The 23,067-nt window shown below is 52.1% G+C and overlaps 9 protein-coding genes across 9 annotated transcripts; 2 read left to right on the forward strand and 7 right to left on the reverse strand.

The window, feature by feature from the left end:
• Positions 1-475: 475 nt before the first annotated feature.
• On the reverse strand, positions 476-1,441 carry J4E92_000936 (uncharacterized protein; the record flags this gene model as incomplete). Its single annotated transcript, XM_051492350.1, has 1 exon — positions 476-1,441. One exon carries the CDS (start codon positions 1,439-1,441, stop codon positions 476-478), a length of 966 nt encoding a protein of 321 aa, XP_051357862.1.
• Positions 1,442-1,978: 537 nt separating this feature from the next.
• Positions 1,979-4,324, reverse strand: J4E92_000937 (uncharacterized protein; the record flags this gene model as incomplete). Its single annotated transcript, XM_051492351.1, has 1 exon — positions 1,979-4,324. The coding sequence occupies one exon, from the start codon at positions 4,322-4,324 to the stop codon at positions 1,979-1,981; it is 2,346 nt and encodes a 781-aa protein (XP_051357863.1).
• Positions 4,325-5,069: 745 nt separating this feature from the next.
• On the reverse strand, positions 5,070-5,872 carry J4E92_000938 (uncharacterized protein; the record flags this gene model as incomplete). The annotated part of the gene is made up of 2 exons (XM_051492352.1): positions 5,070-5,373; positions 5,451-5,872. 2 exons carry the CDS (start codon positions 5,870-5,872, stop codon positions 5,070-5,072), a joined length of 726 nt encoding a protein of 241 aa, XP_051357864.1.
• Positions 5,873-7,043: 1,171 nt separating this feature from the next.
• On the reverse strand, positions 7,044-9,687 carry J4E92_000939 (uncharacterized protein; the record flags this gene model as incomplete). The annotated part of the gene is made up of 4 exons (XM_051492353.1): positions 7,044-8,462; positions 8,509-8,585; positions 8,640-9,545; positions 9,612-9,687. The coding sequence occupies 4 exons, from the start codon at positions 9,685-9,687 to the stop codon at positions 7,044-7,046; spliced, it is 2,478 nt and encodes an 825-aa protein (XP_051357865.1).
• Positions 9,688-13,072: 3,385 nt separating this feature from the next.
• Positions 13,073-13,434, forward strand: J4E92_000940 (uncharacterized protein; the record flags this gene model as incomplete). Its single annotated transcript, XM_051492354.1, has 2 exons — positions 13,073-13,097; positions 13,163-13,434. 2 exons carry the CDS (start codon positions 13,073-13,075, stop codon positions 13,432-13,434), a joined length of 297 nt encoding a protein of 98 aa, XP_051357866.1.
• A 439-nt stretch (positions 13,435-13,873) lies between these two features.
• Positions 13,874-14,530, reverse strand: J4E92_000941 (uncharacterized protein; the record flags this gene model as incomplete). Its single annotated transcript, XM_051492355.1, has 1 exon — positions 13,874-14,530. One exon carries the CDS (start codon positions 14,528-14,530, stop codon positions 13,874-13,876), a length of 657 nt encoding a protein of 218 aa, XP_051357867.1.
• Positions 14,531-14,971: 441 nt separating this feature from the next.
• On the reverse strand, positions 14,972-15,710 carry J4E92_000942 (uncharacterized protein; the record flags this gene model as incomplete). Its single annotated transcript, XM_051492356.1, has 3 exons — positions 14,972-15,205; positions 15,258-15,621; positions 15,667-15,710. The coding sequence occupies 3 exons, from the start codon at positions 15,708-15,710 to the stop codon at positions 14,972-14,974; spliced, it is 642 nt and encodes a 213-aa protein (XP_051357868.1).
• A 371-nt stretch (positions 15,711-16,081) lies between these two features.
• J4E92_000943 (uncharacterized protein) lies at positions 16,082-18,350 on the forward strand (the record flags this gene model as incomplete). Its single annotated transcript, XM_051492357.1, has 2 exons — positions 16,082-17,731; positions 17,784-18,350. 2 exons carry the CDS (start codon positions 16,082-16,084, stop codon positions 18,348-18,350), a joined length of 2,217 nt encoding a protein of 738 aa, XP_051357869.1.
• A 2,976-nt stretch (positions 18,351-21,326) lies between these two features.
• On the reverse strand, positions 21,327-22,123 carry J4E92_000944 (uncharacterized protein; the record flags this gene model as incomplete). Its single annotated transcript, XM_051492358.1, has 2 exons — positions 21,327-22,011; positions 22,092-22,123. 2 exons carry the CDS (start codon positions 22,121-22,123, stop codon positions 21,327-21,329), a joined length of 717 nt encoding a protein of 238 aa, XP_051357870.1.
• Between the last annotated feature and the right edge of the window lie 944 nt (positions 22,124-23,067).

Below are 23,067 nucleotides of genomic sequence, written 5' to 3' on the forward strand. Positions count from 1 at the left end.
AGTCGCCGTGGATCTTTCAGTCCCCGCGGAAGAGGTGAATTTGGTAACAGAGGCGGATTTGGTAGGGGTAGGAGCTCAGAGCGTTCTAGTCCCGTAATTAGTAGTCCAGGTAGTTATCAGAGCTCCGATAATGGCGGCGATGGAGGACAATACGGTAGGGGTGATAGAAGCAGGCCCAGTAGCGGTGGAGGCAATTGGAGGCCTCACCGGTTTGCAGATGATGGCAATGGTCGAAGTAGTGAAACTTATTGAGACCCGTCACCCGATAAGGTGAGGGTCAGTAGGGGCCAAGGTGGCTTCAAGTAGCTGTGATGTTTGCAGGGCTATCAATATCGAAAACACAAGATGTGGGCTCAATATGAACTCTTCAGCGAGTATGTGTGCTCAATACTAGTCGTTAGATAATATTACTTGACCGACCTTCTCTCACTCCCATGTTATGCGACCAGCTACATCCGTAAGCGGTTAAGATAGCTTAAGCCTCCCGGATCTCTTTGCACAAGGCTTCATACTTCTCCTTCCACTCTTCCACTTCCCCTTCTCGCTCTTTGAGCTTGGCTGCAAGCTCATCCTTCCTTGCCACGTGCTTACGTAACACAAACCTTAGTTTTGCTGAGAAGTTCTTCTCACCTTCATAAGCCTTTTTCCATCCGGCTGCTTCCTTATGCGCTTTTGCGAGCTGTTCTTCAATATGGTCGCCGGTAGCCTCCGCCTGTTCCCTCTTGGTCTCCGGTGCTGTACTGCTGTCTTGGTGTGCGCGCTCGCTATTATCTGCTTCGTTGGTGAGAGTATCAAGCTTTGCGTCTTGTATCTGAGTAGCTGTGGACGCCTCAGTCTTCTTAGACTCATACGCGTCGTCCTCTTTTTCTCGCGCATCGGCTGCCGAAGTTTGCTCCGCGACATGGCGACAAAGGTTCTCGAAGCAAAGCCAGAAGTCGTGCTTGAACCCCTCAATAGCGTCGTCGAAGCCCTGTACCAAGAGACTATAGCGGAAGAACACCTCAAGCAAGACCAAGTGCTCATGGTCAACTACTGTGAGGATCGTGGAGAATGGCGGTACAAGATCGTAGTCGCGCCGCAATACTGGTAGTGCTTCCTCGCCATCAATGTCAACGACCTTCCAAGTACTCCTACTAAATGGAAACGAATCGGACAGTACTATAGTACAGTGTTCCAGATCCCAGAGAATCTCTAAGGGTTTCATCGTCACCCGTGGGTGCTCAGACTTTTCTCCAGAATCTTTCTGCCATCCTAGGATCGCGCCGAAGTGACCAGGGACACGCTCGTCGAGCTTGAGCGAGGCTATGTTTAGCAGCGCTTGCAGCTCTTCGGGGAAGTACTGTAGTGCGTAGCGGTGTCCATCCGCAAGACTGGACACTGTCTTCATATGTTGAAACTTTTGGGAGTTGTCGTTCGGCGTGTCTTCGCGCTGCACCGTCATCGTAAGACGGGTCTGGTCTGCAATGTTGTTCGGCTAGGGTGAGGTCTGTTCAAGCGTTCAGTAGATGTGGTGGCGGCGATAGACCGTTCTGAGCTGTGTTATATCGCTGGTTTGTTTGTTAGTGATTGGAGTCTCAGACGAGCGCAATGCGACTAGCGAGTGCTAGATTCTTCACTATACGCCTAGAAATCGCGTTTGTCTCATGCATCAGCGTTGATTGTCACCCTTGCTGATTCGGTTATTTACCTAGACACACACACATCAGCTTTAGAAGCGGCAATTCGCCTTGCAGACCTTGACGCCCTAACGCATGGCGCTCTCGACACGGCACTGTCGATCTGGACGCGTTGATTCTTTCGAAACGACATGATGACGAGTACGAAGAAGGCATAATTGTTCGAAACGAGGTAAATAGTGAAGAGGGTGCTTGACAAGATGAGGTGTGAAGTGAGAGTTGGTAGACCTTTGGATACTCATTACATTATGGCATTGTTGGAACTAAAGATTACATGACTTTTGACTGAACTTGAAGCGCGTTCAAGCCCTCCATTTCCGTCCCAAAGCCCTCTTGCTCCATTGATGTCCGCCAAAGCTGTCACCCTTACGAGCCTTCTCCTCGTATAGCTTCTTGCTCAGCTGCTTGTACAAGAACTTGCCGTTGTTGTGGAAGTTGATGCTGTGGTCACTGTCGGTGAAAAAAGTGTTCTGCATCTTCTCAGGAGTGACCTGGTTGACCATCAGAAGGTCGACTAGCGCAGCCGAGTTCTGGAAGTGCACGTTATCATCACCGGTACCGTGCTGGATGACAACACCACCAGCGATGTTCTTGAAGCCAGTAGCGTCGTGGACACGACTACGGTTGTAGCCTTCGGGGTTAATATCGGGTGTCTTCATGTAACGCTCGGTGTAGAGAGAGTCGTAGAAACGCCAGTCACTGACAGGGGCGGTGATCATGGCGTAGCTGATGATTGGGTCACCGACCTCAACGACCTTGGAGGAGAGGTAGCCGCCGTACGACCAACCCCAGATACCAATGTGCTCGCTGTCGATCCACTCGTTCTTTGCCATCTCCTTGGCAGCCCAGATCTGGTCTTCAGCCTCAAGTTCACCGAGGTTAGAGGTGACGAGAGATCGGAAAGCACGACCCTTACGACCGGTACCACGGTTGTCGACGGTGAGAGTTACGTACTCCAGCTCGGGATCAGATGCAATGTAAGCCTTCCAGTTGAGCGCGTTGAAGGACTTTTGTACCTCCTTGGCGTTGGGACCACCGTACGGAAGGAGGATGAGTGGGTACTTCTTGCTGGGGTCAAAGTTGGGAGGAAGACGGAGCATGGCATCAAGGGTGTATCCGGAAGGATGCTCCATATCAAGGTACGTGATGTTGGGAAGAGCGTAGCCCTGAAGCTTCTCGTAAAGCGCAGTGTTGTTGACGATCGTGCGAATTGGCTCGGTGGAGTTGATGGAGTAGAGCTCCTGGTATGGCACGTCGGGACCGGCATAACGAGAGACATAGTATGAGCCACCGGAAGAGAAAGATGCGGTCCAGAAAGCGGTCACGGTATCGTCGACCAGGGCAGTCTTCTCGCCGGAAAAGCTGACAGAGTACATGTGGGACTCAGCACTGTGGTGCTCGGTGGAGGTGTAGTAGATGAGTCCGCGAGAGTAGTCAACCTTGAGAACGCTGAGAACCTCCCATTCGCCAGATGTCAGCGCGATGGGCTCTCCGCCGCTGACGGGGAAGAGGTAGATGTGCGCCCAGCCGCTCATATCAGAAAGGTCCATGTAGTACTCGGTAGCGTTTCCGTAAGACGCGTTTGCAGTCTCAACAGCTCCGATGTAGCGAACCTGCATCAGGTTCTCTAGCCATCCATCGGTACCGTCGCGCTCGCGAGTGACCTTGGATGACCCAGCTTCAACGTCAACAAGTACCAGCTTCTCCATGTCTTGGACACGGTTGTAAGCGCGGTACATGACCTTACTGTGCTCCTCAGTAAGCCAGACGACTTCGCCAATGACGAGATCGTCCTCTGGGAAAGCATCAATGGGAACGTTGGTGTATTCACCAGACTCAACATCGAGCAAGTTCATGACCACCGTGGGGTTCTTGGTGCCAACCTTGGGGTAGCGGAGCTCCAATTCGTTGGGGTAGACGGGAACGTATTCCGCATCGTCTTCAATATAGTATGGGATTCTGAATGTGCCGACGCCAGTCTCGTTGAAGCTGAGGAAAGCAATCCTAGTTCCATCGGGAGAGAACCACAGAGTGTAGCGATCGCCAAAGATCTCTTCCTCGTAGACCCAATCGGGAATGGCGTTGAAGTAGTCGGGGCCTCCATCCTCAGTAATCTGGGAGATGGTGCCATTGGTGGACATGTACAGGTTGTTGCCCTTGACGAATGCAACCTGAGATGACGAAACCGGGCTCCATTCAGCGTACTGAATATCGCCGACGGACTCGGGATCAAGAGATACGGACTCTCCAGTCGCAACATCCATGATCAGGTAGTCGGCGAAGTAAGAGTGGCGGTACTGCTTGGTGTAGTTGACGGCCCACATGACTTTGGTCGCATCGGGCGAGATGAAGTAGTCCCAGTAGTCAGCCGGGACCTGATCAGCCGAGATGAAAGTTGAGGATTCGCCAGTGGCGACGTTCTCGAAGACAAAGTCTCCAGACGCGGCTGTGTAGATGTAATCGCCATCCTCTCCGGTGCCAACCCAGGTGAAAGATCGGGTTGAGGGCGTCAAAGAACCAGGAGCGTTGGTGGTCTCATTGTAACTCAGACGCTTTGTGCCATTGCCGAGAGGTTGGTGTGGCATGCGCGGAGGGTCGATGGCGTGAATCAACGGCAGCGCCGCAGCGAGGATCGCGAAAGAGCGCATGGCGACGCACTTGCAAGAAGCAAGAACGATACGTCGGGTAGAAACTCAAGACGAATGCAACAAAGCACCTGTCGTGCTCAGGCCAGGCAACGAACCTATTTATCTACCTTCCACTGCATCTATCAGTCTAATTGATATGCGCATCGTAGTTGCCGCATTGAGCAGGTGTTAAGCCTCCCAAGGCGCGCTGCGTCCCCGCCAAGAGGCACCAGCAACCGGCATCTCGGATAAACAAGGTCTGCAGTGGGCGCCTCGTGTTGCCCGCATCCTTTGCAAGCGGCGCAGTAATGTTGAATAGGAAGGTCAGTGAAAAGTGAAGAGCCTGGTATTCCGTCAAGGAGATTGGGATTGCTTCATGCCTGGGCATGTTGGTGGATGATGATGGCATTGGGGTTTACCAGGTTTCGGGCACGCTACAGTACCAACGGGTCCAAATGGCCCGTGCATCAAGCAGGTCCGACCTTATCGCGTCCGCATTGTTTCTTTCTTGGAGTTAGGACCGGACTGACAACTAAAGCTACCGTTCTATTGCAAATAAGTCTGATCGCTATGGCCGTATCAATACCGCAATGCTTTCTTGCTGTTTGTAGACGCTTCCAATATAGCTATATCATTGCACATGTACGCGTATCTGTATAGAAGCACGAGATGACCTGTACTCTATGCAAAGACCAAAAGAGACATACATCGCCCCGATGCACTCTGTGTGTTGAACAGATTGAATTTCAGTGGATCTGTCAAGTAATCACAGTCCCTCTGGCATCCTCGTCGGATCGTTTGACCTCGTGCCTGGAACATTTGATATGTCTGCCACTCTGCTCGCGACGTCTCGAATGGTCTCGCCAACCTTCGTCTCGTAGTCGTCGACGTTGGGGTTCACCGTCCAGTACTCCAGCTTGCGTACCAACTGGTAGAAAGCAGTTGCCAGCAGTGCACCCAGCCCGGGACCAACCCAATAGATCCAATGGTAGTGTGGAAAGCTTCCCTGCACCACACAGACCGCAAAAGAGCGAGCTGGGTTGATGGCTGCGCCGGTGTAGGTTGAAGCCCTATAGTTCGTGAGTAACTTGCCCTAATCGTGTAGTGCTGACTACAAATAGCTGCGGAGAATATAGGGAAGACTTACATGAGAACGCATGCAAATACAGCTAATCCGATACCCACAGGCGCGATGAATGTAGCCTTGTGCTTTTCCGTCGCCAACATGAATATGGACACAACGACCTGGGCGGTAATGAACATTTCGATGAACAGCCCCTGCGTGACGGTTGTGTTCTCTCCCAGCTCAGTGGCTGCAAGAGCACCTTCAGGTAGGAGTCCATAAGCAATGGCGCTTGCCAAGATAGATGCTGCAAGCTGGCTGAAGACGTCGAGAAGACCATCAAGTGGTGGTACGGCGCGGATGAGCACCAAAGCCATAGTTACAGCAGGGTTAAAAAGCCCACCGCTAATCCTGAAAAAGGTCCAGGCATTGACCGTGACAGCCACGCCCCAGACCGTAGCGATGAGCAGGATCTTAGCAGGATCTGCTGAAGCATTCGCCTCCATTAAACTGTGCAGCAGCCGCTGTGTTGTTGATGACGGCCGAGTTGCCGCCTAGTCCGATGAGCATGAAGAAAAATGTTCCCACGAACTCAGAGATCATTGCAATAAATCGGTTGCGAATGCGTAGAGGTACCTTGTCGCGAAACTGGTCGAGAAAATAGAGGTGGCCTTTGCTTGTGGTGACTTCGAGATCTCTATTGCCCTCCTGATTGTGAACTGGGAGTATCGGTAACTTTATGCGACGTAGTCTTCGGCGCCATACTGGCAGCTGTGATGCGTTACTGTTTCGTTTCCCGCTGTTGTGCTCATTGGCGCGTGTCGACGACATGACAAGTGCTGGTATCCAACGTGGAGAGAGAATACCCGACTCGATAGGTGATGCGACAGTACTAAAAGTTTCGGTGTCCAGAACGTGTAATAGAAACCAAAATGCTGGTCGTTGTCAATATTCCAGTGGGCCGCGAGCTCAAGGTCGTGCGAGTTGTTTTGGGTATGCAGTGCTTAGTCCCCCGCTGCAACGATAATAGCAGCAAATGCACAATCCCACATCCTTCAGCCAGCACAGGGCGAATGGCATGATGATGTGCTGATGCGCTATCCTCCGCGTCGGTTAATGCGTCCGATGTGACATCATTCGGACGTATGCTGATTCCGCGGGCATTGAAAGACGTTTACACATTCTCGTCCAGATTGATAGAGAAGTGACAGTGCATAGTTAGAAGGAAACCGAACTTCTTGTTTTCAAGCCTGAGCGCCATCGAAGTTGTGGAGAAGAAAGATTGAGGACGCTGCGACGCGCTCAAGGAGTGTGCGGACCCCCGAGTGACTTTACCGCATTGGGTATAACTCACTCTCTAGCTCGGACTGAGCCCTGGAGGATAGATCGAGCTGGCGACGTGGTAACCTTTTAATGTAGCATGCCTAAGGCAAATCTACAACTGGTTACTGAGATGAAATAAGGCTTCATTGGGAAACACTGTATATGTATGGTGACAGGCGTGCTTCGTGCGCGTGAGGTAATCTATGACAACCTTGACGAAAACTGCTAGAGGATTATGAGCTGTGGAAAGAGAGAAGGCCAATGATCTGGTTCTGGAACTGGGTAATAGGCGGGTATGTCTCTGAGATTACGCGTACATATTTACGGTATGAGAGTCATCATCGCGGAGCAGAACTACCAGCGCTGCACGTAGTCTTTAACCGCTGCTCGAGCATCCTCGCCACCTTCAATGTACTCCTTCAGTATAGCCGCAGCTTCTACTGCATACGTAACTTTCGGTACAGTCATACCTGGTCGTGTCATATACTCTTCATTGTCAAGCTCTTGAAGGATTAGCAACGCGACATATTGCTGGTGTACTTCGTCCACTCCTCCGTACTTCATGAGTATTTTCACGTCATCCGACTTCAACCTCCTGAGAAGACCGCCACAAATGCGTGTCAGCTCAATACAGTCGAGCGCGAGGTACCGTGGGAAGTCTGCGACATGGTTGCGAAGACGATCGAGAAAGGCGGTAGGGTTTTCTTCGTCAAGGAAGGATTTGACGCGAGAGCTTCTGTTCTCTTTAGAGTGTTTCGCGACCATCTCAGCATCGAGACGCGTCAATGTGCGCCGTAGAGGCTCACGATCATGTAGATGATCTGCAACGATAGCCATGCTGGGTGGGAAACTTAAGGCCCCAAATCTCTTCTCTTTCAATACCGCCATATTCTTGATGGTTGCCACTCGGCCTTTCCCAGTGTTTGCAGCTCGAACAAGTTCTGGCGCGCAACCAACCGCGATGGAAGCGCGGTTGCACATTTGCTTGGCGCTTTCCGTTGGAAGTGCACCAAGAAATATGGTCTTGATGTGCATGTCGATCAGTGAGTCGAGCTTTTCCCATGGAACGTCAAGATAGCCTAGTTGCCGGAGTGCGTTATACAAGTGGCACATGAGGAACAAGCTAAGATCATCGTTCGCGAAATCGAAACCAATCTCAGCTCGTAAAAACTGCAAATTGAGAGCTAGCTTTGCCGGTGTAAGCGGATTGTTCTTGCGCAGGAAGTTTGGGTCTTCTGATGGCATGACATGCTCCTCGCCAAATTGTAGACGCGCCTCGGCCGTCCCTGCGGGGTCGGGAATTGATGCGCATGCCTTGATGATGTGTTCTTTCCTGGCCATACTGAGATCAAAATGTTTCCAGATGTCGCGATGGAATCCAGAGAGAGCTGCGGCAGGGTGGTTGGAGTCAATGGCTCGAAGATCGAAATATCGCAAGATTTCGCCAGGCCACTCAAAGGTCCACGAGAGCAAGGCGTTAAACTCAAGAGTTTTGTCTTTCGCCCGTTCCGGATACAATATACCATCGCAACGACAGTGGTTGGACTGATCATACATGACCTCCGCAAGCCGGGCGGCGTAGTGGAAAGGCTCATGCGCGTTCGGACTGTGTAGACCCCATATCCCGTCTAGAAGGCTTGCCGCAATGGAGTGCTGGCTTCCACGAGTTGCACCAGCGATCGTGCGGGATACGAGGTCGAGGCTTGCATTACTGATGCATCGTTGGTGGGGGGGCGGTGGTCCATTTTGCTCCCAAAGATCAGAACGGAGTGTCTGAGAACAGTCAATTTGGTCCCTCAAGTGGTCTGTCATGACTAACCATCTCTAGCTGTAGCTCTATAAGATAGCGGATAAATCTGGCGTCAAACAAGATGAAATCCTTGTATTTATGGAGTCCTAGATGGGGTTGTCTCTTGTGTACCAGCTTTACTACGACCGGGTATCCTGTACCTTCATATGTAGCGGCGCGGAAATCGTGGAGGGCAAGGACGGTCGAACTCCAGTTGCTCAGTGAGGCTAGCTCCTTGGACATGGCTTCCTTTACTTTGTCGTTGTTATGCTCCATGCCGTCTTCGATCTTATACAACAGATCGAGTGCTAGATCTGATAGGAGAGATTTAGTCTCTAAGCTTACATCTTCCTCAGAATGGTCAAAGTACTGCTTCCATAGGTTGACTACCCATGATATAATTGAATCAGCGTCGTCCTTGAAACAGAGCCAACGCAACCGTGATTCCTCGTCGGAGTCGATAGCCGGCTCATAACGAGCTGATGGTACAGTTGCAGCCGTTCCGTAAGCTAAACCTTTGTCGGGAGATGTAGCCAGGTTGGCTGTTCCTTGTACATCATCGGTCAGCTCAACGTCCCGGAGGACGCCAAACAAATTATGCAAGGTCAGACCCGTGTCTTGTCGTCTTTCCGAATTATCCAGCGAGGTTTCCTGGACTCGAACAACCTTTCCAATCATGTCGACTACCTGTCGAAGTGTGTCGAGAAAGTATACGTGACCGGCGTTACCTTCATGGTCCGGTTGTTTGTTAGCGAATTTGGTGGCGTACTCTGTACGGCCTCGCACAGCTTCTTTGAAGGCGTCCCATGCAGGCTTAGACATGACGAGTTCCTGGTCAAGGTTCTCCAGATAGCGGGCTTGGCGAAGAATCTCCTCAGTTGACACTTTGTAGATTGTTTTCGAGGCCTTGATCTTAGGCGCGGGTGATTGACTTTGCAGTTGCTCCTTCTTCTTTGCTTCTTTGCGCGCTTTTCCCTTCAACCGGCCTGTCTTGATCGAAGTGCTCGTGGGCGTCGCCGCGGCTGAAGCTCTGGAGTTGGTATCGCCACCGACTTGCACATTGCTGCCTACAATAAAGTCGTGTTAGAGAGTACGTTACGTAGGTAGTGGCGGAAGGGGAAATCAATACTCACCGTGCTCGGAAGCAGTTTCGATGAGCCAAGTGACGGCGACATTGGTCTGCAACTTGATTCTGGCGTATCTACCCATTGTATCAAGACTTGACGTCTTATGCAGAATCGTTTTAGAGATCAACTGCTGGCCGTGATATCGATGCGGGGTTGATTATGTCCTAAACGCTTCGGGTTCAAAACTAGAAAGGTGAGATATACACGTACACCCCTTGGCTGATTGGTCGCCCAGTTCTTTCGGAAACGGCGCACTGACTGTGCAGGCGTAAACGTCTCGTGACAACGGCCTCTAACGGAATTGCCTTCTGCCCCGCTCTCTTTCTCTCCACATTAACGCTAGATTGTACGCACTCGCCACCCACTTTGGTCGTAGTGACAAAGGCCAGAGACAGTAGCGAATTATGGATGATAACCAGGGAAGGGAGCCGTCGCTTTCTCTATACATATGTCTCTGCCCTTCCTTATAACCCCTGTGATAGCAAGCAAGCGTGACAATTGCCAGTGATGGACCAGAAATAGCGTCAATGTCGATTACCTTTAGGATCATGTAGCTTGATGACAATCATACCACATATCATAGCCTCCTAGTGTTTGTCGTTCCACTCAGGAAGCAAAACAACAACCACAGAACTTACTGATAGGACCGTCACCAGAGCAATATGGACAATGTGGCGTATTGAGTAAATGTTACTGACAGGCGCGGGCCGCCATCGCAACGATGTTTCCAGACCAGGACGAGGATAGTTGCTGGCATATGTGCACAGCTCAAGTAAGATGCAAATCGACTAAATTGAGCGAAATAATAGCGATGGCGGTTCAAGAAGCAACTGTTCCGAGGTCCACGAAGATGATTGTTCAGAAGCGAGCAAGCGATAAGATGCACTCAGGTGAAGCGCGATGGCAAGGCTTCGGAACAGCTTCCATCATGGCGGCAGCCGTACTGTATGGATGCGCAAAGACGCGGCAAAGACGTGCTGCAGATGTGAATCGGGTGATGACGTCACGGATGGAGGATGATGAGGAGATGGAACGAGGAGTGCCGAAGGGAGACGCGAAGACTATTGATGATTACTAAGCAACACCTGAGTCGGCAAGCCACGGGCTTCGGGACCCATGCCCAGCACCTGCCATGGGAAGAACACCAACACGTAGCCGCGAGAGCGAAGTCGACACCATACCGCGTCCCTGTATTATGGTACTAGCAATATACATGCATTCAGGTCTACCCGTCTCACAATGAATCAAACTTCTTACACAAAACGATCGCCACGTCGAGCGTGAAATTCAGGTCCTTTCACCACCACCCAACAACGCGTCCAACCAACGTGAGCGCAGTGACTTCGTCTCCTTCGTCTCCTTCGTGTAACCCAGCCGAGTCCCCACAAGCTTGCGATCTGGGTTAATCTTTCCCTCCATCCCGGTATCCGACGCGCGACGTGCAGCTATGTGCATCTCGCGGTCTTTCCGGAAAGTCATTGCGGGCGTTGGCTCGGGGTGATCTGGATGCTTTGTTGAAAATTTCGTCTGGAAAGACTCTTTGCGAGGGGAAGAGAGCCATATCTGGTGGGCCTCGACGTCGCGGTAGCGTTGCCATGCTGCTCGGGCGCTGGTGTCGGATGGTGTGGTGGGAGACTGTTTACATTCGATTAGATCGTGCGTGTCGTGATAACGGGTACGACCTTCCTTCATCTCAGAAGCTGTAGCATTAGTGAATGTAGGCTTCAAGGCGGTTTTGTGAAAGCGTCGGGCTTGAAGCATCGCGATGCGGGCGGTAGAGGAAAACATGTTTGTAGGGTCTCTTCAGGTGACTTGTCAGAGCTTTCGCAATGTCGGAGTGTGAAAGGGGACTATATGGTCAAATATGTATTGTTGTATTTGAGTGCAAAAGCCGAAATATGTCTGTGAATACACAATCGAGGGTGTTTCTTATCAACGTAACCATGGGTCGGCTGTGTGAGTCGACCGATCCAACCCAACGATACGACGCTGCATGTGGCCTGAAGTTGTAGGCAGAGGCTGCATGAACAGAACCCTTTCCTAATGCTAGACTGAGAAATGTATGGGGCTGAAGTAAGAGTGTCGGAAGTGAGGTAGTGCGTCTGGGAGTCCTGGAATGCAAGACATATATATAATTGGACGTCGACATTTGCAGAAGTCACCTCGTAGTTCAGCCTGACGCCATGTCTGGTGGACAGTAGAGAATGGAGGAAACCTTCCAAATGCCATTTTCCAGCACATCTCGCATGCATATTGTGCTCGATCGATGGTGAGTTCTACAATTATGTGTGACCACCAGCACTGGAAACATACGGTGCGCATGCATTTCATGCAGGAGTTGACGTCGCTCAGACCACCGAGAGCATCGCAAATGGCCGACTTCCAATTATTGAATATCCTGGGAGTAGCATCTATAGTCTTCTTGTGGAGTGGTTCTTCGCAAGTCCGGTCGGTCTTACCAAGCAGGTTGCGTAGGGTGGGCAAGCCGTGCTTGAGGCAGTCTGCTAAAGGACTCTTGTCACAACTACAGGGTCTGGAGACTGGTTGGAACGGATGTAGGTCTTCCCGCTTAGGTAGAGTGGGCGCGTTTGGTCCTTTCATGATGAGTCGAAAGTCTGAGCTGCTGATTGCAAGTGCTTGAAAGTCAGCAGGGCGTAGATGGGGACATAGCGCCTCGAGGATAGGGTATTGGCGAACAGCGTCAAGGACCTCGGGAGGTTGGCCATGCTGTCCGTCGTGGAGAAGGGGCTGGTGGAACAGTTCCATACAAACTACATGCTGACGATCCGTTAAATAATGTTGAACAGGACATACAGTAGTTCCACTGACTCCCACAACACTTAACCATGGTACGCGCTGTTGTGCTCGTTGCTGCCTGTGCAAGTCCAAGGTTGCGACATGGCTACGTAGGTAGAGTGCTCAGATACTGAGGTTAAATCAGGGTGAGATGGGGGCGCAGTAGTAGGAGAAGGATGCATCGAAGGATATGATCTTCAGCGCTCACATGAGAAGCAACAGCGGACCGCTGCATCAGCTAGTGTGGTGGTGAAGGGGAAGGGAAGAGAGAAGAGCAGCGATGCGGAGGGTAGACTGCTCTGATTGGCTTGACGCACGTGCCATCTGAAGCTCCACCGGAAAGCATCGCGAGCTTCATGTCCAGTTCAAATCAAACCACGTCACGCGCAAGCAACACGTTGCTTCCTCTCGCTCACCCGACCCGCAATTATCCGCCTCAAGTCTCACCGGTCGAAGAGATCTGTCAGAGTTTCTACGACTTCGCGACATAAGCCCGCAGCAAGTCGCGACCTTTTCCATAAGACACGATACCGCGAAACATTGCGCAAGCCTCCTTCGGTCCCTCGCAGAAAGACTTTGAAGAACACGGTCGAGGCGCCCTCACGTACCGGCTGAATAACGCACTTTCACCGAACATCCGAATCAGCGATCTTTTAAACCACATCTTCACAATGGCACTTAACGCCTACCTAAACAGTAAGTCTCTCTCCTCTACAGTTCCCTATAATGCCGTACCAGTACGTCGTTCTAACTATTTCCAGAGCGCGTATCAGTCCTCACCCTCGATGGCCGCACCATGGTCGGGCTCCTCCACTCGTGCGACGGCAGCATGAACCTCGTCCTCCAAGAAGCCGTCGAGCGCATCATCCGACCGATAGAAGACGAAGAACCCAGTGAAGAAGTGCCTCTTGGGCTGTACATCATACGGGGTGATAGTGTGGCGGTGGTGGGCAGAGTGGATGAGGAGATTGACACGAAGATTGACTGGGGCAAGGTGCATGGCGAGGTGTTGGGCGGCACGAGACATACTTGAGCGGGCGAGAGGCAGCGATACGGGAACGGAAGATGTCATACGAAAAATACATGCGCAAATGGCGAACGAGTTTAAGGGCACGCCCAGAGCGAACGATCTCCGCGGTTTGGGACGACATCAAGCGCCAGTGAAGAGACTGAGCGCAGAACCACATGGCGGGCGCTATTTGGATCGGATAGAGACATACATGCATACACGGAGGAAACGATACCCACGAAAGCGCAAATACAACGCTGAGTATGTCATCTCACATAAACATTCCATGCGCCTTTGCTGACCTCTCAGAATATGAAATGCATTTGCTTGTATGTACGTCAATGTCGCAGAATCGACAGACCGTAGTATAAGCATGCTACTTGACATTGACGCCATACCATGCGCCATGACTATGTGAAGTTCCTCCAACGCGACCACTCGTAGCTCAGTGCACCCATCCTGCTCACTGTATACTCCTTCCCACGCCCTGTCCAATCCCTACAATATTCTTATGATCGTTAGGGTTCGCAGCGGCTTCGTACAGCACAGAAACAGCCTCCTTGTTCAGCTTCATAAAATCGCCCTTGAACGCCAGATAGCTTATTCGCGTCTCGTCCTCCTCGCCATTGCTCCAGTTATCTTCGAAGAACAAGCTCAGACTACGGGTAGTGCCGAACTTCGCCCTCTTGACGGGTATCTCCTGCACCTCACTCGTCTGACTGATCTCGAGTATCTGTGTAGGTTCCTTCTCGGCGGCCGTCTCGAAATCGAGCGAGTCTTCGTTGACGAAGACTTTGAGGGTCTTGGGACAGTCGGGGCCGGGGCTTGTACGCAAGATGATGGAGTGTAGGCGGACTTGACCGGTGAAGGGGACCGTCATGAGGATTTGCTCGTCGGCGCTGCTCTTCAGTTCGGGTTCCGGGTCGAGGCGCTGCGCCCAAGTCTTCTGGCAGATAGCGCGGCCGCTGTTGGATTCATCTTCGTTGAGGGTGACAAGCTTGGGGAAGTCGAGTTGTTCGTAGAGTATGTTCTGTAGCGCGGGCGTGATGTCATCGCTGTGGTCGTGGCCGTCGCCATGCGAGTGGTCGTGATGCTCGTCGTGACAGTGTGAGTGCGACATGTTTGCTGGGGTTGTCGGGTGTGTTTGCTCGGTAAGGCTGATGGTAGTGGGGGGATGGCGGGGTAGCTTTGAGCTTCGTGCAGGGAGCTGGGGTAAGGCTTGTTGATGCAGCGTCGGAAGGTTCTGGTGGTTTGGAGAGGGATGGCAGGAGGGACGGCGTTGTTGTAGGGCAGGGGCTATGACGCAGCGCGCTCGGCGTGTGAAGAGAAGGCGAGACTGGCGTAGACGGCAAACATGCAAGACGCCGCATCATTGCCCATGTTTCGCACACGTCGTCATCATCTGCAGAAACCCGTGGAACAACGTCGCAGATAGAATCCTGTGTATATGCGTAGATGTAGCAAACATGCACCATGCCAAGTGCCACACGGTCCACGCGATGCCAGCAAAACACCCCAACGCCACGCTCTAATGCAGTCTATGCGCCAATGCAATGTCTCATCATGCCAGCATGGGCTGCGATGCCTGCTCGGCAGCCCTTTCCCTCGCCCTTCTCGCCGCTCTGTCCTTGGCCATCTGCGCCTTCTCTTCGGGTGTGAACTGTGGCTGGGCAACGGGCGCGTCGGGCAGTGCAGGCACGGTGCCGTTGACCTCGGCTTCGAGAGCGTCGAGCTCGTCTTCGACTTCGTCTTCGTCTTGGTTCGACATTTTGTTCGCGAGGAGTTCGCTGATTTCCTGTTGCGCGTGTCAGCACCCATCTGGTTAGAAGCGTAGGGTTGCGACGCACCTCTTGATAAGCCCGAGCCTCTTCGTTCTCGCCCAGCAACTTCTCCACGTTCTCTATGCCGCCCATCTCCTTGTGTATCTCCTTGAGCACTGCCGTTCCCTGTTGCAGACCGAACAGGACATCCTTCTGGACTAGAGCGAATTCGACATCACTCGTCAGGATCTCGAGCTGCGCTAGCTGAGCATCGGTCTTGGATAAGAGACCCTCTTGATACTTCTTTCTCCTCAGCGCTAGCTTCGCCTTATTCGTATCGCCTTTGGCTAAGCACTCTTTGGCGATCTCCTTCTCGCGATCGGTCAGGACGGTGATGCGCTTCTGGTACTGTCGTAGCTTATCGCGCTGGTTCTTCATATCCAGGATCGCCCTGGCACGTCAGCAAAGTCTATACAGAGTAGCATTCACGACTCACTTATCCTGGGCTGAAATCTTGTTCGCGCTGGTTGAGTTGCCCATATTGCTGCGAGATCCATGAGAGATGGGAGTTGCGCATGCGACTTGACCCTGTGCCTTGATTGACGTATGCGGGCTAGAGCTAAGCTAAGCTCGGCGCTACTCTTCCTTATCGATAGCCGTCGCGAACTTTTTTGGTGATGCGACAGCCACGCGCAACATTACCGTTGCATACCAATTCACCGTGCAAGTCTCGTGTCGCAGCCCAGTCACCATTGTATCAGTATCAGGCCTCGCTGGCTGTACGGATCCAGGAGTTTTCGAGCCTTATCCATTGTCGGGTGCTTAGAAAGGTCCAGCACTCCAACTACGCCAGGCGAATACATCGAAGTCTGTACCTATTTTCTGACTCAAGTCCTACCATCGTGGTCGCCATGGTCTCAAAAGGTCGGCCATCTCTTCAGGCTGGCCTCGATAAGGAGGTGTACCAAGTAGTCCGTAAATACCTGGACGAAAAGGGTGAGTCGGCGCTGAAGCTCCGGTTATCTACGGTATACGACTACATACAGCGATCAAACTCGAGCTTGAAGAGGCGGCCCAAGAAGCAGATTGAGGACTCTATTGACCGCGTGATTGACGTTATCCGCGAAGACGAAGAATCCGACGACGAAGACGAGATGGCCGAACTTGAAGGAGACTTTACCATGGACGAGCCAAAGGAGAAGAAGGATCGATCAAGCGATTGGATGAACAAGCAAATTGTCAATCAATGGGCGATTCCGCCTGCTGCAAATGCGGAAAAGAGTGAGAAGAGCAAGAAGCGGGATAGTGGAAAGTCGAAAGAAGAGAGGGAGGCCAAGAGGCAGAAGAAGGCAGGGGCTCAGGAGAACAAGATCGATACTGCGGCTCCTACAGGTGTTACACTTGAAGATATAGGGGGTGTTGAGAAGGTCATGACGCAACTCAAAGAGCATCTGGTACTCCCGCTTCTCTGCCCACAAGAATACGCCAACCGCAAGATTCCGATACCACGCGGTATTCTCCTTCATGGACCCCCTGGATGTGGTAAGACAGTCATAAGTCGAGCCTTCGCTGCTGAAATCGGTGTACCTTTTATTGAAATTCTGGGCCCATCTGTTGTTTCAGGCATGTCTGGAGAATCCGAGAAGCAGGTACGGGAACACTTCGAGAAGGCCAAGGAGGTTGCACCATGTCTGATCTTCATCGACGAAATCGACGTCATTGCGCCTAAGCGCGACAGTGCACAAAGTCAAATGGAGAAGAGAATAGTTGCCCAGCTTCTCATATCCATGGACAGTCTGGCTATGGAAGGCAACAATGGCAAGCCTGTTATCGTACTCGCCGCTACCAACCGCCCTGATAGTCTTGATCCAGCCCTGCGTCGAGGAGGCCGATTCGATACCGAAATCAACATGGGTGTACCCAACGAGCTTATGCGACGGTCTATACTCCAAGCTCTAACGCGCGAACCAAAGCTCGCGGAGAACGTCGACTTTGGTGTACTAGCGAAACGGACAGCTGGATTCGTAGGTGCCGATTTGAAGGATCTGGTTAGCAAAGCAGGTACATGGTCTATGGATCAGTATCGACGAGCACTCGAGAAGCAAGCGGCCGACGCAGAGACTACAATGGACATTGACGACGGTCTTTCGCTAAACGCGGATAGTCGGGTGTACCAATCTATTCGGCGTCTGATTACCCGCGTCAAGGATACGGAAGCTCCACGGCCTGAGGGCTTCGAAGATACAGTAATCTCGATGGAAGCTTTTGAGGCCGTACTTCCTACTATCACCCCATCATCAAAGCGAGAAGGCTTTGCCACTGTGCCGGACACTACATGGCGAGATGTCGGAGCGCTGGCAGGTGTTCGCGAAGAGCTCGAGATGGCTATTTGCGAGCCCATCAAAGATCCGGCCAAGTTTGCCAAATTTGGTATCTCAGCCCCCACTGGAGTGCTACTGTGGGGACCGCCTGGTTGCGGTAAGACACTTCTGGCCAAGGCGGTGGCTGCGGAATCCAAAGCAAACTTCATCAGCGTCAAGGGGCCAGAGCTTCTGAACAAGGTACGTTACAAAATGGCCTTCAAAAGACATTCCGCATACTAACAAGTTCCAGTACGTTGGAGAGTCCGAAAGGGCCCTACGCCAGGTGTTCATGCGCGCCCGCTCTTCCGTACCGTGTGTCATCTTCTTTGATGAGCTGGACGCCCTCGTTCCGAAACGCTCCACCGAGCTCCACGAAGCTTCCGCCCGCGTTGTGAACACACTGCTCACAGAGCTCGACGGCCTGTCCATGCGCGAAGGCATATATCTCATCGCTGCTACCAACCGGCCCGACATGATAGACGAGGCAATGCTCCGACCCGGGCGCTTGGAGACCCTACTTTACGTCGAATTGCCCAAGCCAGAAGAGCGTGTGGATATCCTGAAGGCGCTCATTCGGCAACGCGGCGTTCTCAGCGACAAGCTCGCCGGAATCGGTCGCCAAGACGTATGCAATAACTTCTCCGGTGCTGATTTGGAGAGTTTGTTGCGCAAAGCCGGACAACACGCGCTTCGAAGACGCAGCGAGGTGGTCGAGGAGTTTGATTTCGTCGAGGCGGCTAAGACCGTCAGGCCGAGTGTCGGCGATGTGAAGCACTATGAGAAGCTAAGGGAGAAATTTGAGACAAAGCTTTGGTAGAGCCTGGACGTACTCACTGTATATTTGTTGACTTTCGAAATAATATCCGCCAATGTATCCATCCGCTACTTCATGATTTACACATCGTCCTCATAAGTCACCAACGTATCTCCCTAGCTATTGCCAACTACGCGTCCATCATCTGGAATCCCAATGCCCCGTTGTACCCTTCTCTCGCCTTGAACTTCTTCTTGAACCAGCTTTTCAACCCACGTCCACTCGCTTCGTCATGATGGTGCTCGTCTTCTTGGCTCTCCTTACTATCGCCACTGGGCCGCCAGTCCTTCCTCGGCGCTCCTGGAGTCAACGGCGCATCGCTCGCAACGACGCTAACATCGCTTTCCTTACTCCTCCGATCCCCTTTGCCACCCAGCATTCCCGTCGCACTACCAAACGTGAAGAAAGTCGGGGTTCCCATGAATGTCGGTGAAACTGGCGGCGACCAAATCGCCCTCGCGCTCCCTTCACTAGCGCTCAAGAAACTCGATACGGTGGGTGATCTCTCCGGAAAGCCTGACACTGTTGGCGACGTTGCCGCGCTCCATCCAGCGACTTCAGCCAACGCGCAGTCGAAACAGCCGCTGTTGTCGGTGCTTTCTTTGTAGCGCAATTTATACCTTCGACAGGAGCGGCCGGTGGCGGGTTGACGTTCACGGGGTGTGAGTATGGCGCAGTAGTCCCAGCGGAGAAGGGTGGCGTGGGCGCAGTGGCGGTAACGAGTGTTGATTTCGATGCACATGTTGACCGGCGTGTTGTTGGCGCTATCCGGATTCAATTCTCGCACAATAGCAGAGCGATCTATTCTAGAATTCTCAATAGCTGAGACTAGGCTGTGACAAATTGCGTGATTGATATCGAGGAGAAGAGGTTATTACGATAGAGAGAAGTAGGAGATGACGCATCTTTAGATCGGCTCAATGAGAAGGTAGCACGCCAAAGGCTTGATTGATGTTTTCTCCACTTTAGCGTGATTGCGAGTTGCATTTGTGAAGAGAAGCGTGCTGCGCATGATTATCGTGAAAACGCTTCCATGCTCCTTCGACCTCATGTGCACGAACTGTCGTGTTTCGTTCGCATGTATAATGAGCTCCACAATCATGCGTCCGTGACTTCGCGTCTCACGCTGGCCGTGAACGTTATGTCAATTTCTTCCCTCAAACACAATGCTCGAGTGACCAGATCGCAAGTAGTTTACTCAAGTTATATAGTATCCACTCGCCCTACTCGCCTCAACATGTTTGACAATGACGCTTTCGATACCGCGGAGAAAAACTGACTCTCTATCTACTCTTTCCGGTAACTCTGAAAGATGTCGAAGACTGCGGATTTACCACCGAGCCAATGTTGTTTCGAGCCGTAAGTCCTGCTTCCACGGAGGAATATGGCTCTAGGATATGTCTTCTTCGAGTAACTTCGGGACATACCCGTTGAATACTGCGGTCGTAGGACCGAGCCAATACAATCCCATAGCGCGGTGAGAAGAAGCAAGGCCTGCGAAGATACGTAACAATGTATCTGTTTTGAGTAATGGAACAGGACATCTATCGAAAACTGCGGACACAAGGCCGAACCAATGCTTTGCTTTTGTCGCGATTTCATCACTACGCATCGCGGAAGTAAGCACCGCATTTCCTGATCAACATCCTGAAACGGTGAGAATATGAGACCGCCCCATTCTTTTCCAAACAACTTACTTGTTCTAGAACATGGCAGGCAACAGCGTCGTTCGTAGCGGACGGCAAAACCGACAAACGAGAGGCGACCTTCACTATCACTGCCTGGAAAGGAAGATCGCATCGAGATCTCGAGTCGACCAGGAAGTGCGAAGCGAAGGTGCGGGTACACCATGCTGGTGCCCGCCTAGTGCAGAGGCCACACGGCTCCGCGGAGTATCGACCTAAGTACCTAAACTGCTTGTGGACTGTCTTGAGTTCCAAACGGTGTAGGTCACACAGCGTATCAATCTACCCATCGAGCCTCAAAGTACCTGACAGTCGAGCCGCAAAGAATAGTTCGGCCAGGGTTACGTAAGGGCTGTACTGCAGATCAATGCAGCCAGTAGTGGAGCACCGTCGGCAAAACCTACCGAGCCTTGGAGTGACAGATTTCCAGATCACGATTGGACACAGTCTTGGATGTAATCATCATGTTCACTCTTGCATCACATCTGCGTTAGGTCTTCCCATTTGCAGAGTTCCGATCCAGGTGCTCGTGCGAAGTCCAGACAGCTAAGACATCGTATCTAAGCAGTAATGCTATCTAGCTGCATTTCCGTGATTTAGGACTCGCTTCAAACTTACATAGTCGCCGTCCATCCTCACGCTGCTTCCGAAAGTGGAAGCTTCGATGCGTCGCGTTGGAGGCAGGTGGCGCAGACGGCGGAAGGCGCCGAAGTAGTGGCTGCTAGTGATGCGCGACTCCTTTTCCTTGTAAGCATGTAGTAATGCGCATTCCTTGGGTGCGTGCACTGTACAGTATCTGCCTTGAAGATAGACAACAGAGAGGCGGTGGAGGAGGTTCACACCGAGCTAATCAGAACGTACGCAGAGCAGTGGATCAGTGTAAGTCTGACATAAGCATTGCAGCTCTTGCATGCTTTCGGTAATTGGCATGCATGGGTTCGTTAACGGAATTAGTCTGCGTGGGTCTTGTGCATGTATGCATATGGCAGCCGCGGAACAACAAGACCGTCGCGACCGACCTGTCGTTCGATTCTCGTATGATCTATCACAGCTCGCAGGGATTAGCGCTCATTGTGGTCCCGTTGTTGCAGTATGAAGAGGAGACTTCGTATATGAATTCATACTTGCATGTATCATACGCTAGTGGTAAGCTACGGGAGGGGCCGGACCACATTGAGCTTGGAACGATGTAAAGGTTGCGTAAGTGCTATCCGTGCTATCCACAAGACTTAAGGACGTCTTCGTTACATGCCGCTTCCCCTCACTCCGACTCTTTCAACACTCATTTCGTTGTTCAATACCGATAGTCATATCCTCCCTCTCGTTCGAGCGTCCCCAAGCCCCTCGGCCCCTCAGCGTTCATGACACTCTCTGGATGGCCCATGATAATAGCTTGCCTAGCCCCAAAGGACCCACCATCGTTGTCATCGTCCACTGGCACGGTCAAGTCGCCCTCCCTTTCTCCTCCGCCTTCTCCCTCCCACTTCAAGAACTTCTCAAACGCGGCGGTGCCGCGTATGCTACCGGTCTTGTCGTATCGCTGAATCATGTTGCGCATATGGCCTATCTCGCGTGCGCAATCTTTGCAGACCACCATGTCCCTACTAACATGCGTGCGCTTAATAGGGTTTGCACATTTCACAGCTGCGAGCTGATGGTCTGGCAAGGTGCTGTAGTCCAGCGTCATGGTATAGTTGTAGGACCCCGAGCTTGAGTCTGAAGTTCGGGGCGTTGTCGTGCCTGACGGGCCCGAAACGGCGCGGCGCGAATTCGTCGACGCATTAGTGGAAGACCGCGAAAGCTGTCCGCTCAGCGAAAAGAAGCGTCGCGTGGATGAGCTGCGCTTTGGTGGTGATGCATAGTTTGCTGTGGGCGAGGAGATTGGTGGAGAGTTGGGCCCTCGGAGCGCGTTCAGATTCTGAATCGCCGTGTCGCACAGCGTCCATGGAAGCGTATGCGATTCGCCAATGTGGCCGCAACTACATACAAAGTTATCAGAGAGGCTACTTTCCAGATTGACTGCTCTCCCACAAAGGTACCGCGAACCACAAGGACTTACCCATTATGCTGCGAATAGTTGTGGTAGCACATGGCAAACTTCGCGGCTGCAAAGAGGTATGACGTAGTAACCCAGTTTCGAGCTTAAGTGGTGCCGTGGATTGAGGTATGCAGGGGTCCGTAGGGTCGTTCAACAGGACGCAGCCAGACCCTGAGTTATAAACCGCGAAGCTTTTTTTGATGAGTGAATGGACTTGCACATGACAGTTGTATTATGCGTAGATAAATCTCCAACTGTCAGCTATGACTTATCGCATGCTGTCAATCCGCTCTCGTATCCTGCCATGGTGCCTTGTTTACTGAGTGGAGCGGTGAAGTGATTTGCACAAGGGTCGAGTTGGTCACGTGCCGTCGACGTGGCAGTCTATGGCAAGACGTGATGCTCTGTGTCTCAGATTATAGGCGCTGACCATCCCTGGATGCGCAAGTTTCTGGCATTGATACGCCAGGAGAAAAGCCCAGCTGTGTACCGCTCGGTCACTGTAAGTGGCTCTTCACCTAGAGTGCGAATAGCAAAGTGACTCGAGCGATGAATGTTACAGCGCTTCATCTAGTCTTATTTTCCTTTTCGCTCAGTATAGGAGTTCATACTAGACTTGGGGTGACCATCCGACAGCCCTTGCGCTTCGTATTCAATGTGGCAGGCCAGACTGCGATGATGTCATACTCTCGGAGATCTGCTCATGGTTCGCATCGCTGCGTGATGTAGGCGTCGAGAAATCTTGAATTGTTATCGCAGGATTCGGCCCTACGTGAAACCGTGGCATGAGATTTCACAGGGTGTCGTGAAAGAGTGGTGCAGCAGAGTCAATGTGCGAGCGATGATGCCGGCCTAGCGCAAGCGCGAAGCGCTGGCCGCTCTTGCTAATGGATGGACGTGTCTGTTCGCGTCTCCTGCGACCAACACATTCAACACCACAATACATCCCACCATCAAGCCACCTAGCATCATGGACATCATCGTAACGCAGAGTGTA

Source organism: Alternaria infectoria, assembly GCF_024043175.1.
Source record: "Alternaria infectoria strain BMP 0036 chromosome Unknown scaffold_1, whole genome shotgun sequence".
Taxonomy (NCBI): domain Eukaryota; kingdom Fungi; phylum Ascomycota; class Dothideomycetes; order Pleosporales; family Pleosporaceae; genus Alternaria; species Alternaria infectoria.